Below are 16,910 nucleotides of genomic sequence, written 5' to 3'. Positions count from 1 at the left end.
CCCACCCACCCTGGGGCAGGTCTGAAACCAAGAGCCATGAAGTTCTCACCTGACTCTGGATAGCACAGGCCCCCTCCCCTGGCCTCTTGACTGGCTGTGGGGACCCCACCCAGCCCCCTCTCTTTGACTCTGTTTCACCACCCCCCATAGTTCCAGTCCGAGTCCTGCCCTGTGGTGGGGATGTCTCGTTCTGGGACCTCCCAGGAGGAGCTGCGCATTGTGGAAGGCCAGGGCCAGGGCGCCGACGCAGGGCCCTCCGCCGACGAGGTCAACAACAACACCTGCTCCGGTAGGTCCCTGTGGCTGCCCAGGGCGTGGGGCTCTTGGACGTGGCCCTAGCCCCACTGTAGTCTGGTGGTCCCTCCACCTCCAGCCCGGCCTAGGGTGCTGAGGACCAGCCCCTCCCCCCACCCTACCCCTTGCCCAGTCCCTGAGGGAGGCTGTGCAGCCCCAAGCCTGACCTCAACTCCAGCGCCCGCCGGTCCTGTAACATGGCCGGGCCCTTGGCTCCCAGCAGCCCTGCCTCCGGAAGGCCTCCTCCTCGACAGCCCTGAGAAGGCCACCCTGGACGGGCCCCTGGATGCCGCCCTGGACCACCTGCGCCTGGGCAGCACCTTCACCTTCCGTGTGACCGTCCTGCAGGCGTCCAGCATCTCGGCGGAGTACGCCGACATCTTCTGCCAGTTCAAGTGAGCTCAGCCCGGCTGGGCCGGCCAGCGGGTGGGCGGAAAGGCTCTAAGCAATGCATGGATGGTGTCCCAGTGGCCCCAGCCAAGTGTCTCCTCCCGCTTTGCAGCTTCATCCATCGCCATGATGAGGCCTTCTCCACGGAGCCCCTGAAGAACACGGGGAGGGGCCCCCCACTTGGCTTCTACCACGTCCAGAATGTAGGTCCCCAGAGCCCTCCTCCCTCCCACTGGGTGGTCCTCCCAGGGTCTGGCTCTGGGTGGCCTCCCTGAGGCCTCATGGAGTCTTCCCTCTGTACCTGTCTCTGTTCTGATTTCCCCCTTCGTAAGCACATAGTCATGTTGGGTTAGGGCCATACTAACGTCCTCATCTAACTCGCTGATCTCAATAAAGACCCTGCCTCTAAATACAGGTGCTGGGGTTAGGGCTGCAACTTATGAACTGGGATGGGATTCTGGGGAGACACAGTTCAACCCGTAACTCTTGGTGAGTGGGCTAGGGCCCCATAAGGTCAGACCAGACCCGGAGGCACCCTGGCCTTGGTCATTATGTCGAGCGCTGTGGTCTGAAAGGGCAGCCGAGCCCTCTGGCCCAGCCCATCTGTACTGGGAAGAGAGGCCAAAGCCACCCATCTGGTGACCTGTCTGTTGGGTGGTGACGGAGGAGAGGCAGGGCTGGAAGGACCTCGGCTAGGAGCGTTGTTCCTGTCATGAGCGGAACTCAGGCCCATGAGGCCTTCCATCTGGGCCCGGAGTGCTCGGTCCTCCATGGAGGCCCTGTGCTCTCCTCTGATCGCCTGCCCACCTTGCCACCAGATTGCCGTGGAGGTGACCAAGTCCTTCATCGAATACATCAAGAGCCAGCCCATCGTGTTCGAGGTCTTCGGCCACTACCAGCAGCACCCATTCCCGCCCCTCTGCAAGGACGTGCTCAGGTCCTGGCCCAGTTCTCATGGTCCCGTGGGGCGTCCGGCGGGTCTGGGAGCCTGTTGGAGGGAGGGAGGCAGGCGGGGCTCCCTGCTCCAGCTCAGACCCCTGCAGATGCCAGCCTGCTGGGTTGCCTCACATGGGTGCTTCTTTCTCCACAGCCCCCTGAGACCCTCACGCCGCCATTTCCCACGGGTCATGCCACTGTCCAAGCCAGGTAGGCTGAGCTGATGGGAGTCTGCCCTGAGGGTGCCAGTGTGGTTGGGACCTTGCAGCTGAGACAGTCCTCATGCTGTCATCACTCCCAGCCTCGGGGCCCCCGGGAACCTACTAGGCCTCATGGGGTGACGGCAGAGAAAAACAGCTTAGGTGTCTTGCCCCTCATCAGGCACAGAGCAGCTGGGTGGTGGTCAGGTGGTGCCTGCCCTGTGCCTCAGAGGTTCCTGGAGTAGACGACAGCAGAGTGGGTGCCCATGGAGGAAGGCATTGAGAGGCTGGGGACCCTCTGAGCCTGTTTGTCACGAATTGGCCATGAGTAGAGGGCCAGTGGGACCTGAGGGGCAGGACTTGTCTGTGCTGGGTAGAGGTGCTTGGACAGGTAGGTGCCTCAGGCTGGGGCCAAAGTGTGGTCTAGCAAGGATCCTAGGCAGGTTGTGGGCCTCTGAGCAAGTGTGGCTCCTGCTGTCTGCTGGTTCTGTGGCATCTCAAGCCACCACCTCCTCTTCAAGGGCTGGGGTGTGTAGCCACGTGCTCTGCCCCTGGGCATGGAGAAGCACATGGTCACATCTGATCTTGAGCTAGTAAGTGGCTGCTAGTATGTGGCTGCTGAGGCCTGAGTGGGCACCTCCTGGGATATGGGGTGGGGAGCCGCTGGTGGTTTTCCTTGGAGTGAGATGAGCTCGCTGCCTTGATGTGTCCTCCACCTCGGCACCCTCCTTGAGCGAGCCCTCAGTGCATGGTGGGTCCGGTCTCTCATCAGTGCGTGCTTCTCTCCCCTAGTGCCCGCCACCAAGCTCAGCACGCTGACACGGTCCTGCCCTGGGCCACGCCACTGCAAATACGACCTGCTGGTCCACTTTGAGATCTGTGAGCTGGAGGCCGATGGCGAGTGCGTCCCCACGCTCAGTGTGCCCGTGCTGGGGGGCTGGGGTTCCCGAGGGCCATGGTGGGGGAGGAGGTGGCACATGATGGGTTCCTTGCCCCGCTGACTCTGGTCGCCATGGACAGCCCCCCATCTCACCAGCAGAAGTGGGTGGCTTTCCTGTTCCCCTCCTTCCACTCCTGGGGCCCGTGACTGTGCCTGGGCCTGTGGGGAGGGCAGACGCCGGCCTCACACATCTTTCTCTCTGCAGTTACATCCCTGCAGTGGTGGACCACCGTGGCGGCATGCCGTGCATGGGGACCTTCCTGCTCCACCAGGTGCCAGGCCCTCCCTGCCCCAGCCCACGCATGCCCCCTCCCCTGCCCCACATGGCCCCCAGACTCCCTGACCCGTGTCCTCTCCCCTGGTGCCTCACAGGGCATCCAGAGACGGATAACCGTGACGCTGCTGCATGAGACGGGCAGCCATATCCGCTGGAAGGAAGTGCGAGAGCTAGTCGTGGGTAAGTGAGGCGGGTTGAGTCTGCCTTGGGGGCTGGGTCTGGGTTGGTGGTAAGGCAATGGACCTGCCCACCCAGCTGCCTGAATTCTAACCACGGCTCTGCCCCTGTTGCTGTGTGACAGTGGCCAAGTCACTTAACCTCTCTGTGCCTCGGTTTCTTGCCTGAAAGGGAGAGACTAGACCATGGTGATGATTCCAAATATCTATTTAATCACTGTGTTAGCTTGCACCATACACCGGGTAGCTTAAAACAACAGAAATTTCTCCTCTTACAGTTCTGGAAGCATAAATCCTAGGCAGAGGGGTTGGCGGGTGGCCATACTCCCTCCCCTTCTGGCCTCTTGTAGGATCTGTAGCCGCCTCGTTCAATCCTTTGTCTTTGCGTGGACTCCTCTTACAGCGACACGGTCAGATGACATTTGGGCCCAGTGTTACCACATCTCAACTAATGGCAGCTGCCAAACAGGGTCTCCTTCCAGGAAGGTCACGTTCGCAGTGCCAGGGCTAGGACTGCGGCATATACGCTGTGCGAAAAGCCCCTTGCAGGAGCGTTTGATGGCACGGGTTGTGTTTCTTCCCTCTCTCTCCTTTTTAAGTATAATGAGAAGAGGGAACATTTTGTCCTCATCTTGCTAAGATTTCCTTTCCAACAGGTAGGAAGCCTGAGCATTTTGGGCTGAGCGATTGGAATCTGTTAGGAGAGAGGAGAGGGAGGGAGAAGCTCAGAACGTAGACTGCAGAAGGGAAGATGGTAGAACCGTGCACTGACCCATGGCAGCGGGCCGGCTGCAGACCCTGCATGGGTTTCCCTGTCCTCCACGGGGTTACCCTTCAACAGATGCCCTGGTGGCCACACCGGGAGCTGGTTCCCTGCAGGCCTCAGTTCAGAAGCTCCGGCCCAGGCAGAGGTGTGAGTAGTTACCTCATACCCCCACCTGCCCACCTGGAAGTGACGCGGACCTGTCACCTTTTCCGTAGGTCGCATCCGAAACACCCCAGAGACAGACGAGTCCCTGATTGACCCCAACATCTTATCTCTCAACATTCTCTCGTCTGGGTACATCCACCCGGCCCAGGATGACCGGTGAGTCCCCTTGGGCAGCAGGCTCTGGTCCTGAGTCCCTGGAGATTAGTCTGTCCTGCTTGGGCCCCAGGGCTTGGGATGTCAGCCTATGGCATCCTTCGCTGGCCTGGACGTGTTGGGTCCAGCCACATGGGCTGGGCTGTCTGGCCCCAAAGCTTCTAGGCCTCCTGCCTAAGGGAAGGGGAGCAGGGAGGGAGGCTTGTGGCCTCCAAGTTCCGTGGTGCATGTGTGAGCATCTTTGTTCATTTGATCGCCTGGCAGGGACTGTGGGGCAGTTGTGGGAATGAGCTGGTCCTGTCTGGGAGTTTAGTAGGTGGGTGGGTGGGTACCATGGGTGGTGGGAGGACAAGCATCCCACATTTCCCGACCTTGCTGCTGAGGGCATTTGTGTGACCTCTGGCAGGGGAACACCGACCAAGGGTCCTGGAGGCGGTTCAGGGGCGCGCTGGGTTGGCAGCCCAGCATCCTGGGTGAAAGTGTGCCCACCGGTCACTCCTTGTCACTGGGCCATTCCTGTCAAGGCTCCCAGGTGATGGTCAAGATCTCCCAGCTTAGGCTGTCCCGGCACTTGGCACAGTGGACTGGGGGTGGGACACCTTGGGGACAAACCAGCCAGGGTGGGAGGGATGTGACCGGGAAATGCTGGAGCCAACTGGGGCTGGGGGTTCACGACTGACATTGCGGAGAGCAGCCTGGAATCCCTGGAGGCACGGCAGTGTCTGAGGGGCTGCTGTCCAGGGCTGTGGGGAGGTGAGCAGGGTGCTTCAGTCCCACACCGGCTGCTCCCAAACCCTCCTCCTGCCTGACTCTCTGAGCTCAACCTGAGGGTGTCTCCATGGGCCCTTGAGGCTGTGAAGGCTGCATGTGCTTGCAGAGGGAGGTGGCGCCCACGTTGTAGAAGTGCCCACGTCTATACGGACAGAGGGTCCTGGGGAGTTGCCTCCCGTTCTGACTCTCGGGTTCAGACACCCTGAGAGGAGGCTGTAAGGGACCATCCCTCAGATGAGCAACTTGGGGATTGGAAAACAGGGACCCAACTGGGGCAGATGAGGCTCTGGTTCCAGCCCTGCCCTGGGACCTTTTAGGAGGAACACACCTTGTACTCATATCCAGAGGAGGGAGGGATTGGAGGAGAGCGTTGGGGGGTGTTCTCATGTGGAGGTGACACCATGACAAGCAGGCTGGGGCTGCACCTGTGAAGATGGGCCTGTCACTGTGCGAATGCACCCCGGGACCTGGCAGTGAAGGCGTGGCACCCACCCACACGGGGGCTGCCTGCACGGATTGGGATGCTGTGTCTGGGCTATGGGAGTCAGGACCCCTACGGGAGGGCATGTGCCCCTTGGTGTCTTGCTGAGTGATGCCTTGGACCTCAACCTTCCCCTGACCTCTGGCAATTCCTAGATTCTTGGGGCAGGAAGGGAGTGGGGAGGCAAAGGAAAGGGGTAGAGAGGGTGCCTCCCAGGCCTTCCACCCTGTTTATGGGTCTTCTTGCTGCTGGGGACACCGTGGGGAGCCTCAGCCCTGGGCTAAGTCCCAGGGTAGCCTAGGAGGCTGCTGGACCTCCAGCCAGCAGGGCTTTGGCTCAAAGGTCCTTCCTGTCCCCGGAGGCGCCATACCCATTGCTGACGGGCTTTGGTCCTGCACCTGGGGCTGTGGGAGTGAAGCAGCTTCAGGGCAGCTCTGGGGTCCGTCAGCCCTTAGACCACCGCTGCTCTGGCCCCATGCTTGGCTTTGGCCCGCCTGGCCCCACCTCCCGCACTGCCCTGGAGAAGCCTTGGGCAGGCACCGTGCTAAGGCTTGGCCGGCTAGGCCAGCAGGCCCCTCCCTAGGGCCTTCTTCTTCCAGGACCCTGGCTGGCATTCTCGGAGCCCCGTGGTGGATCCGGCTGCTCCTCAGATGAACAGGGCCCCTTCTCCCCCTCAGATGCTGAGGCTCAGTGACCCCAGCCTAGCTCAGGCTTCGGGTCTCGGGCTGCCCACGAGCTTTGCCACAGCCCCGGCCTCCCTGCTTGAGGCTCCACGCTTTGCAGCTCCCTGGCTCAGAGTGGGCCTGCCAGCTTGGTGGCTTCTCTCTGTGCAGCTCCCCCTCCCTGCCGCTGCCCGCTGCCCCTGCCCGCTGCCCCACCCCCACTGCCCCGAAGCCTCACTAACCTGTGACTGTTTGTGTTTTGCAGGCAGTTTCTTGATTCGGACATGCCTAGGTATCATTTGTGCCCTCGGTTTTCTTTCAGCATCTCCCTGCCCCCTCCTCCCAGCCCTGAGTTTTAATTTCCACTTTCTGGATTCCTTCTACACTGCTCATCTCTCCTTCCTGTTTCTTCATCTTTTATTTCCTTAGAATACCTTTTTGCTTTTTAAAATTGCTTCTTCACCCCCCCCTCCCCCCCCCGGCTGAGTCCCTTCTGCCCCTCTCTTGGTTTTGGCTGCTTTGGTAGTTTGCTGCCCTCCTGTAGGCACTGGCTGGCTCCCGCTCCTCCCACCCCAAACCTTACCCACCCCGTGCCCACCCGACCTCACCCTACTGGAGGGCAGTGGGCGCTTTGCATGCAGATTGGCTGGCCCGGCTCCCCAAAAGATGACAGAGAAAAGAGGGAGGGAGTGAAGCCACTCTGCCAGATCTCCACCTCTGCCCCTTCCACCCCTGGGTGTGAGCCTCTCACCTGGCTGTGGCCACCACTCACCCTGTAGGAAGTAAGTGGACAGTAAAGCTGTGAGGGGCCCAGTAAGTCTCTGGACTTGCTTGGGTGGTCTCAGGTTAAACCACTGGAGACACAGGTTCCTGGGCTGGGGACCTTCCATCCCTGCTGAAAAAAGTCTAAGCCCCTGAGGCTGGCCAGCCTCAGTGCCTAATCCAGACTGTGTCTGTGAGACTGGAGTCTACAAGGCTGTCACGTACTGGATCCCGGTGGATTTGGCCAGAGTTCCATGTGGTGGTCCTGGGGGTTCCCTGTGGGAAGACTAAAGACTTCCAGCTTGAATGTTTGGGTCTTGGGTCTGTAAGCTACACAGGGGTTGGTGGGATGCACGGCCAGACCGCCTGAGGCTGTGTCCCTGTCGGGTCCTGGCTGTGATGGTCTGGACAGCTGGGCACTGTGAGTGTGCCTGGGGGTGTGTCCCTGAGGGCTGCGACAGGCCCTTCCCTGGGAACACCAGCGGGTGAGGCAGCGACCTGCAGTGGTGGTGGCCACACAGGAGGGGCACAGCCTTCAGGGCCTGGAACAGGGACCTGCCTGTCCCAGGCCACTGGGAGGGTTTGCTGGAGGAGGCGGCCTGCTAGCTGGTCCTGGAGGTGGGCCAGGCCGGCCAAGGCCACTGCACCCTGTCTTCAGAAGGCGCTGGTGGGAGCCCATCAGCCCTGGCTCATCCCTGGAAGGGACCCAGCGTAGGGGCTGGTTTCTGGATAAGTGGAAACTTCCTGCCCATCAATATGATTGCAGGCGGGTGTGGGTATTTTGTTTGAGTTTGCATTTCAGCAACCAGCTCAGTGCTCAGGCTGGTCCTAGACACCACCTCCCTCAAACATGGTGCCTCCAGGAGGGTGCTAGGTCAAGCATGTCAAACTCAAAGGCTAACAAGGGCCAAATAAACAAGGTTTAAGTTTGCTTGGGCCACAAAAAAACACACAAAAGTTCCAGTTTTCATAGAAATGTAGGTTTATTTCGACAGAGACATCCTGAATACAAAGGGCTAAAATAAACAAGTAATCATTAGCATAAAATAATATTAACTGAATAACTGCAGAAATTAATAAGTGTAATGCTAATAAACTTATTTTTCTCGTTCTCTGAAAGCAAAGTATTTCCTGTTGTGCACACCAAACAAGTTAGTACAAGACTAATGACGTGGCAATCGGCTGCTACAATATTCCCTGCTACTATTAGTGGAGAGAAATAGTGCACCTGCGCATAAGGGAAATGAATGCAACACGATTATAGTAATCAGTCATTAGCAAACATTGTAGTTTGTTATTAATAACTAGAGGCCCAGTGCACAAATTCGTGCATGGGTCGGGGTCCCTCAGCCTGGCCTGCAATCTGGCCGATTGGGGCCATCTCACCCAATCCTGATCAGGGCTGATTGGGGTTGGCCAACTGGTGGGAGGGACCTAGAGAGGTTGGCTGTGGGAGTGCACTGACCACAGGAGGCAGCTCCTACGCTGAGCATCTGCTGGTCAGTGTGTGTCATAGTTAACTTTCGGTCATCCGGTTGCTTAAGGCATATATATATATATATATATATATATATATATATATATATATATACAATATAATGTACATGTAACAGGATATTGTAAAAATTGAGTGACAAAATTTTTATTAAGACATTTCTTGCATATTGGCTGGGCTGCAAAAATATTCGTTGTGGGCCGCATTGGCCATGGGCCGCGAGTTTGACATGCTTGCTCTAAGCATGTACTGTAGAGTGCAAACAGTATCCTTGGCCTGGAGGGGACACGGCATCTGGGAAGGAGAGAGAGGTGGCTTTTCTTGTCAGTAGGGCCTCCTTTAGTCCCCCGACTTCATGAGCCTCAGCCCTGCACCGAGAAGGAGCCCATCCCGAATTCCAGGGCCTGCAAGAGGAGGCTCAGGGCACTGAGGGGGGAGGGGAGCCCCCAAGTTCGGGCTTGAGCCTCCCTCACAGGCAGGAGTCACTGTGCTGAATGGTGCAGGGACTCACAGGTGGTGGGAATGGTAGAGGGAGGGTCTCGTCCCGGACATCTAGAGTGTGGACCAAGGCTGTGGCTACCCAGCTGTGCTTTGGCTGGTTGTGTGAGTGTGGACAAGTGGCGGAACCTTCTGGAACCTTATTTTCCTCCCCCCTCAGGATGGGCTTAATATGAGCCCCTGCCTGAATTAAATGACTTGATACATGAAAAGCCCTCAGCACTAGGACTTGTACACTAAGCCCTGTAATTCTCAGTAACTGTACCAGTTCGAATTTAATTAAAACTCCTCCTTAATTTAAAATGGATAGCCTCTGAGCAAAACGCATGTTTTCTGTACAAACTGCTCCACGTTGCCCGAGGGGCTGCACTGAGATGCCAGGTGTCTCTCACACGGGGCACAGGGCAGAGCCACCCAGGAAGAGCCGAGGAGGAGGGTTTTGTGACACTTGGTCAAGGCCCTCCCCCCTTGTTCCTTCCTCTTACCCAGGGCCCACGCTCCCGCCCCAAGCAGAAGTGTCCATGGGGCCCTTAAAGTGCTGGGGTGTGGAGGAAGAGCCCAGTGGCCCACAGTGACTCCCACCCCATCCCACCAGGTACAGGCAGTCCAGTCTGGTGCCCCAAAGGCTGGCCAGCCTCCCCTGGAAGGGCCCAGGTGTGAATCTTGTTGAGACCCCGTGCCTCCACCCCGTGCCTCATGAGAGGGTCCCCATGGGTCTGAGATGGGGCCTGGGAGTTTGCACCTCTAACATGTCCTCACAGCGTGCTGATGCCACAGGCCCGGGACCCCACGTCTGGGCCACACATTTCTCCTGACAGCAATATCTGGGGGATTAGCTGAATGTCTCGTGGGGCAGAGTGAGGGGTGCTGCGTGGAATGGGGCTCCCTCCTGGGTGACCTGGTGTGCAGAGAGCTCCTGAGGAGGACCCTGTGCTGCTCATGAGTGAGGGTCCTGGCAGGGCCTCCTCAGCTCCCAGCTGCAGCCTCTTGGCCTCTCTGGGTCCATGTTCCTGCCATGTGGCTGAAGGGCAACTGTCCTTGGTTCCCACACTGTGCCCTGCAATCCTGGGGCCTCCCTTGTGGCTGTCACTCTGCCACCTACCCCACCCTGCACACAACTGCCACCGTTGCTGACTCTCACTAGGGGTCTGGGTGAGACCCTCACTGCAGAGGCCTCAGGAACTGGGGCTTCAGGATCTGGTACCCATGGTACATGCAGACACCAATGAGGGTTCTGCAGGAGGTGGCATAGGGCTGGGGTAGCATCATGGTTGTGCCAAATTGGACCCTGGTCTAGTTGGCCTTCTTGGCACCTGGGTGATGGGCACCTGGGCTTCTCCCACCACCCACCCTACCTGTGAGATCCACCAGTCAGGTTTTGGAGATCTTCTAGGTCACCAGTGTCCGATCAGGACAAAGCCATGATCTAGCCTGACTAAGGACCTCTCACCAGGAGCATCTCCGAGGGGCCTCATGTCCAGTGGGCTTGCTTCCCACAGCCCCAGGCATTGTGCTCAAGTAACAGCTCCTGTAACCACCAGGCATCTCTGAGGCAGGGAGACGGGTCTGCCGACAGGCTGAGACCCGGTGGCTATGCCATGGCATTTGGAGCTGGGCAGTCTGGGGACTGCAGGCCTGGGCTTACAGAGCCTGGGTGTTTGCGGGCCTCCCGGATGGCCTGCGTCCCTCTAGGTCTTAGTTGCAGCTCCAGGGATGCCCACTGGTCCTGCAGGGAACAGACCCAGGCTCTCCCTGCAGACACTGTGGGTGGTGCTTGGAGTGGTGCGTGGCCTGTGTCTGTTAGCTTGTGCCGAGCGGGTGACAGTGCTTGTTCTGACATATGAATCTCTTCTGTGTGTGTACGTGTGTCCTGCCTGCCTCGCCTTTAGCGTTTCCTCCGGAAATGATACTAGGTACAATCACTCTCTCTTCCGCACTCGCTTGGTCCTTCCTCTTCTGCGTTTCAATTTCCTTTCTCCTCTGGTGTCTCCCCACGCTCTCTGCCCCTCTGTCGCCCGCTGCCCTTACCTCCCCTCCCCTGGATCTCTGTCCTCAGTGACCTATGTCCCACACGGCCCGGTCCCCTCCCACCGCTTAGTCCTGCGCCCCTGGGCCGTGCCACAGAGAGAAGGACAGCCAAGGTGCTGCCCATGCCCCTCGAGGCCTGGCTCCCCAGGCAGCCTCCACACTCCTGGGCCTGTGCCACCGCCCGGCTTTGTGTTGGCGTGTTTCTCAGCTGTGTCTCTGTGAAGATGCTTGGATGGAAACCGGGCGAGACAGGGGGCTGTGCAGCACTGCCCAGGGCCCACGGGGAGGCCACAGTGGAGACCGAGGCACTTTCCCCGCCTCCAATATGCAGGCAAGACCGTAGGAGCTCTGCCGTCCATGGCTTGAGCGGCCCCCACCCGGGAGGGGTTTGCCGGCCCCTGGCTCGTGCTCGGCTCGTTATCTTTCCGGGTTAGAGATGGGGGCAGAGGAGAGGCCCAGCCTGCTCTGCCTGAGGGGAGAGCCTGGCCGCAGTGGGCAGTCTGCAACTGGCCGCCGGTTTCCACTCCCAGCATCCTCCCAGGGCCGAGTCGGTAATGGAGGAGGTGGGCCCTGGAGGGTGTTGCAAACTGGGACAGGTTCCTTAGGGTCCAAGGAGAGACCATGGCACCTCCTTACTCAGACCGAGGCTCCCGCCCTGTCCCCACCCTGTAGTCTTTCCCCTCTTTCCTTTTCCTCACCCTCCCTGCTCTCAGCTTGAGAGCTGTGGGCTGCCACATGCCGCTCGTGGTCCACAGCGGAGGTGACAGCTGGGCCCGCCCTGCTGGTGGCATCTGGAGCGCGCTCCCCCCTCTCCTCCCCCCCCCCCCCCCAGTCCTGAGTAAGGAGGGGCCTGTCTTTCCTGGACGCTGCCCCCCCCCCAGGCCTCCGGACCTGTGACCCCAGCGACACTCCCTGCGGGTCGCCCACATGTCTGTCTGTCCGTCTGCATGTCCCCACCCCAACCCAGTGTGGCCTGCACATCATTATCTTACCTTCTCTCTGTTCCCGTCAGGACCTTTTACCAGTTCGAGGCTGCATGGGACAGCTCCATGCACAACTCCCTCCTGCTGAACCGCGTCACCCCGTACCGAGAGAAGATCTACATGACCGTCTCTGCTTACATTGAGGCAAGACTCCTATGCCCAGGCACACCACCGAAACCACCTGTCCCCCGAGCCTGCCCAGGGCAAGGAGGGCTAGTGTGCTCTGGACAAGCCCACATGGCCCTGCTGTCCCCCAAGTCCTCGTGGCCTCCATGCATCTCGAGTGGCAGTGCTGTCGGCCCACCCGTGTCTTTACTGTGTGGGCTGTCGGGTGGCCAGGTGGCATCGGTGCTCCAGGCAGCTCAAACACAGAAGCCTCCTCCCCATCCCCAGGGCCTGACACACAGAGCAGGCTGGGAGCCAGGGCGAATCTAGTGGGTCCATTAGCCAGGAATCTGGAAGTTTGGGGTCAGCATCAGAGGTGAGGGCATCACCCCACTCAGAGCCTACTCCTCCGTCTGTAATGGCTCTGCCCAGACAAGGCCCCCGTGCCCACTGGCTTTGTCAGAGTTACAGCTGAACTTCAGGAACACAGAGCAGCTGCTTATGACACCACATCCGCCACCGTGATGTGGTCTGTGGCGGGTTAGAGGCGCGTGTGGGTGGATTCTCACAGACATGTTGTGTGGTGTGTCTCGGATCGATGGTGAGGCAGCTGAGGCCCGAGACGGTGACCCTCGGGGCCTCTGCACAGAAGCTGGTCCTGGGCAGCCCTGTGAGGCAGGGCCCACTGCCTCTGCCGGGAGGTGCTCCAGCGAGGAGCAGGGACTCTCCCGCCTGCTCTGGGGCCATGCGGGGCCCGGTCAGTGCCGTGGCTCTTGCCCCCAGGAGGTTAGAAGGGGGTGTCCCTGTGCCTGAGCCCCTGTTTCCCTGTCCCCGCAGATGGAGAACTGTGCCCAGCCGGCCGTCATCACCAAGGACTTCTGCATGGTCTTCTACTCCCGAGACGCCAAGCTGCCCGCCTCACGCTCCATCCGAAACCTGTTTGGCAGCGGGAGCCTGCGGGCCTCGGAGAGGTGAGCTGCTGGAGTGGGCAGGGCGCCCTGGTCACCCAGAGACCAGACTGCTTGGGATGCTGGGGCATGGGCTGACGAGAGTCCAGCTTGTCTGCTCCTGGATGGCCCCCTGCTCTCCGCCCTTCTCCTCACCCTGATGTTGGGGTTGTTGGCAGCCAGGGGGCATGTGTGGGACACCAATGGCATGTTAGGGAGCCACACTGCACCCCACCACCAGGTGACCTTTCCCGCGGCTACAGGGGTCTGGACCAACAGGGCCCCTCGCCTGCACACGGGGGAGGAAGGATAAATGTGGGGGCCGGCGCCAGGCCCGCAGAGGACTCGGGATGGATGCTGGCAGCACCTGAGGGTCAGACTCTAGGACCAGATGTGCCTCTCACACTCCCACCACTCCTTGCACTCTCGGGGGACAGTGTTAAGGCAGTGAAGTCCCCCACATGCTCTGTCCCGTGGACCCCCATGTCCAGGCCACTCTGGGCACAGCTGGGAGGAGGGGGTGTGGGGGTCAGGACTCAGTGGCCTTGGGCTGGCCACGACCAGGCATCTGAGAGGTCCACAGGAGTGTCGGTGGGTGCCCTTGGCAGACTCGGCAGTCCCAGGGAAAAGGGGTCTGAGATGGAGCCTCTCCGTGTAGGGCTGCAATGTGGGGCCTGGCACCCAGCTCCCCACTTTGAGGCCACTGCAGGGGCAGGCCAGGGCAGGTGCCCAAGGTGCATTTGATGGTGGTGGGAGTTGGTCCTGGGCATCCCGGTGCTTAGTTACAGCATGTCCCCCTCTGCTCCCCACAGCAACCGTGTGACCGGTGTATATGACCTCAGCCTGTGCCACGTGGCCGATGCGGGCAGCCCAGGTAGGTGTCTGTCCTGCTCTCTGTGGCAGGCGGGGCGGGGGTGGCACTTAGTTGCGAGTCACTGGGGTTCTCTCGGTCACTCCGGGTGACGTCAGCGAAGCTGCCATTCGGGGGGGGGGTCCTTCCCTGTGAGAAGCACGGGCCTCTCCAGGGTTGTTCTGAGGGGCTGGGGGCTGGGGGACAGTGCGGGGAGAGGCAGCAATGGGAAGGCAGGCAGAAGGGAGGGCATCCTGAGCTCTCACCCCCATGGGACGCGATCCTGTAAGACTTTCCTTGGGCGAGCCCAGGGTGGCTCTGAGGGTGGACCAAGGGTTAGGGGAGGGCGAGCTGCCCCAGGGCCCTGTCCCTGCACCCCCGGTAGAGACGTGGCTAGACAGGTGTCCCTTTTCAGGGATGCAGCGGCGGCGCCGTCGGGTGCTGGACACGTCTGTGGCCTACGTGCGGGGTGAGGAGAACCTGGCAGGCTGGAGGCCCCGCAGTGACAGCCTGATCCTGGACCACCAGTGGGAGCTGGAGAAGCTGAGCTTGCTGCAGGAGGTGAGTCTGTGGGGGTCCCAGGCCACCCCAGGTCAGAGCGGGCCAGAGCACTCACACTGCTGTCACGGACCTAATTGCAGAGGGCTGTCGGCTTGCAGACAGAGACCAGAAATCAGGGTGGGCAAGGCCCTCAGTCACTAAGTCCGGGAGCCAGTGTCCAGCAGCTGTGGACAGCATGCAGCAGAGGCCCATGCCCACCCTCTGGGCCCCGCAGGCTGCTGTGTCAGAGTTTGAGTGTCCATCTGCTCAGGGCTGGCACAGGCTGGGCGGGAGGCCAGGATGGAAGGAGGGCAGCGTGCTGGCTGCGGGGGCTGATTCCCGTCAGCGGTGTGGCCTCAGGTCGCTTTGCTCTCCCAGGATCTGACCTGGGGTCCTGGTGCTCAGGGGGCTGCCCGCCCGGCCCTCGCCCTCGAGTGCAGCAGGTGAGGTCACGCTCTGGCTCTCGGGTGCAGGTCGAGAAGACCAGGCACTACCTGCTGCTGCGGGAGAAGCTGGAGACCACCCAGCGGCCCGTCCCCGAGACGCTGTCCCCGGCCTCCAGCGAGGATTCCGAGTCCCGCAGCTTGTCCAGCGCCTCCTCTCCTGATGGCCGACCGTCGCCCCTGGACACTCCCAACGAGAGGCAGCGGGAGCTGGCCGTCAAGGTAGGGCAGTTGGGCGGGTGGTCAGCATGGCCATGACCCAGCCCCTGCAGGGCTCCAGTGATGTGGCCTTGACCATGCTGGCTCTGTCAGGGCCTGGAGCTGGGAGAACGAGGGGCCTTGCCCACAGCCCCCACCGCACCTACACTGGAATTTGGGAGCCTTTTACAGCCTCCTCCCTGAGCAGTGTCATGTCCTCTCCTGGATGCCTACATCAGTGGGGAGCTGACCACCCGAATCCCAGCCAATTTTGCGGCTGGAGCCCACCAAGCAGGCCTTCGCCCAGGCCCCGGCATGCCTTGGGAGGTTTCCCTGGCTTGCCCATCTTTTTAGAGGCCTGAAGGTGCTCCCACCTTGACCTGCAGTCTGGGCACCTGGGCAGGTCTCTGTGCTATTGGGGGCTGAGCCCTTGGCCGAGCCTGGTCCCAGGAGACTCCTGACTGGTGTTTGCTGTTCCTGCAGTGTTTGCGCCTCCTCACGCACACGTTCAACAGAGAGTACACACACAGCCACGTCTGCATCAGCGCTAGCGAGAGTAAGGTGGGCACCGCGTCAGGCCCGGAGCCCCCACCCTGGCTCATGGCCTTCCACGCCAGTGTCCCCATGGCACTCCAGGCTTCCTGGGTCCTCACTCCCCGCCCCGCAGCCTGCCTTGCTTGCCTCTGTCCTCTTCACTGGCCTCTACCTCTGCCCGGAGGGCCTCTCCCCATAGTCCTCAGGGTGCACGTCCTAAAGTCTGGCTCAGCCACACCTTCCCAGCACCTCCCAGTGTGGTCCTCGATGCTCTTTGAAGCCCTACAGCCATGAGTCCTTTGTGGGGCTGGGAGGGGTGGGGGGGTGCCTTAAATGAGGTCAAATACCAGCAGGAATTGGCCACTGCCTCAGTGTCCCCGCCACGAGACCGTCCCCTCTCTGTGTCCCCTGTAAAAGACTCTCTCCTCCACAGCTCTCTGAGATGTCCGTCACACTGCTGCAGGACACGTCCCTGTCCCCTCTGGGGGTGGCCACACTCACTCCCTCCTCCACCTGTCCCTCTCTGGTCGAAGGGCGGTATGGAGCAGCCGACCTGAGGTGAGTGAGCCTCCAGCTCTGCAAGACTACCGATAACGATGGCCAGGACACGGGCACAGAGTGCGGAGAAGGGGGCGCGGGTGGCCAAGTCACTCGGGGCAGCCGGCCATCCAGGACAGGCCTGGTGGCATGGGGTCTGCAGGCATTGCCCCCAGAGTCTGCCCTGGGCCCACCCGCAGCCTCATGTGAGCTTGATGTCCTAACCTTCTTTCTGAGACCATGTTCTGCTGACACATACATTTAAAATTAGCCCCGAATAAAAGCAGGAACAGGTCAAAATAGCACAAAACAAGAAACCCTTTCCATGGGGCAGTGCTCATAAAAGGCTCGGTGAGAAAACCCTGAGCCCTCTGCTGCAGGCGAGGGCACGCGGCAGCGGAGCTGTGCTGGGAAGAGACCCTCCCCACACACTGCGGACACGGCTTATGTCTGATCATCCAATTTTAAATCCCTTGGCATTTCCTAAATTTCTTCTTCTTCTTCTTTTTTGAAAATATTTTATTGATTTTTTTTTTTTTTTTTTACAGGGAGGGAGAGAGATAGAGAGTTAGAAACATCGATGAGAGAGAGTCATCGATCAGCTGCCTCTTGCACACTCCCTAATGGGGATGTGCCCACAACCAAGGTACATGTCCTTGACTGGAATCGAACCCGGGACCCTTCAGTCCGCAGGCCGACGCTCTATCCACTGAGCCAAACTGGTTTCGGCCTACATTTTTTCTTAAAAAGAAAAAAAAAAAAATGGCATTGAATCCTCT

General features: G+C 60.0%; 1 protein-coding gene across 33 annotated transcripts in view; it reads left to right on the top strand.

Annotated features, from left to right (window-relative positions):
* KIF1A (kinesin family member 1A) overlaps window positions 1-16,910 on the top strand; it is a 72,836-nt gene that overhangs the window by 50,448 nt on the left and 5,478 nt on the right. For 7 of the 33 annotated variants that reach the window (XM_036422421.2, XM_036422419.2, XM_036422394.2 and 4 more), the window contains 16 exons: window positions 151-289; window positions 518-689; window positions 797-887; window positions 1,503-1,621; window positions 1,775-1,830; window positions 2,613-2,721; window positions 2,966-3,032; window positions 3,133-3,217; window positions 4,195-4,300; window positions 12,007-12,121; window positions 12,920-13,053; window positions 13,842-13,903; window positions 14,295-14,440; window positions 14,893-15,084; window positions 15,544-15,621; window positions 16,028-16,152. In XM_036422421.2, the coding sequence (XP_036278314.1) occupies window positions 151-289; window positions 518-689; window positions 797-887; window positions 1,503-1,621; window positions 1,775-1,830; window positions 2,613-2,721; window positions 2,966-3,032; window positions 3,133-3,217; window positions 4,195-4,300; window positions 12,007-12,121; window positions 12,920-13,053; window positions 13,842-13,903; window positions 14,295-14,440; window positions 14,893-15,084; window positions 15,544-15,621; window positions 16,028-16,152 (1,796 nt within the window). Of the gene's footprint in view, window positions 1-150; window positions 290-514; window positions 690-796; window positions 888-1,502; window positions 1,622-1,774; window positions 1,831-2,612; window positions 2,722-2,965; window positions 3,033-3,132; window positions 3,218-4,194; window positions 4,301-4,703; window positions 4,830-6,476; window positions 6,504-10,855; window positions 10,880-12,006; window positions 12,122-12,919; window positions 13,054-13,841; window positions 13,904-14,294; window positions 14,441-14,892; window positions 15,085-15,543; window positions 15,622-16,027; window positions 16,153-16,910 lie in introns of all 33 variants that reach the window. The other 26 variants (XM_036422380.2, XM_036422379.2, XM_036422392.2 and 23 more) reach the window with 11 other exon arrangements.

The sequence above is a fragment of the Pipistrellus kuhlii genome, unplaced genomic scaffold (assembly GCF_014108245.1).
Source record: "Pipistrellus kuhlii isolate mPipKuh1 unplaced genomic scaffold, mPipKuh1.p scaffold_m20_p_7, whole genome shotgun sequence".
In the NCBI taxonomy this organism is placed as follows: Eukaryota; Metazoa; Chordata; class Mammalia; order Chiroptera; family Vespertilionidae; genus Pipistrellus; species Pipistrellus kuhlii.
The sequence above is the reverse complement of the archived record's forward strand: the minus strand, read 5'-3'. Positions and strand labels throughout refer to the sequence as shown.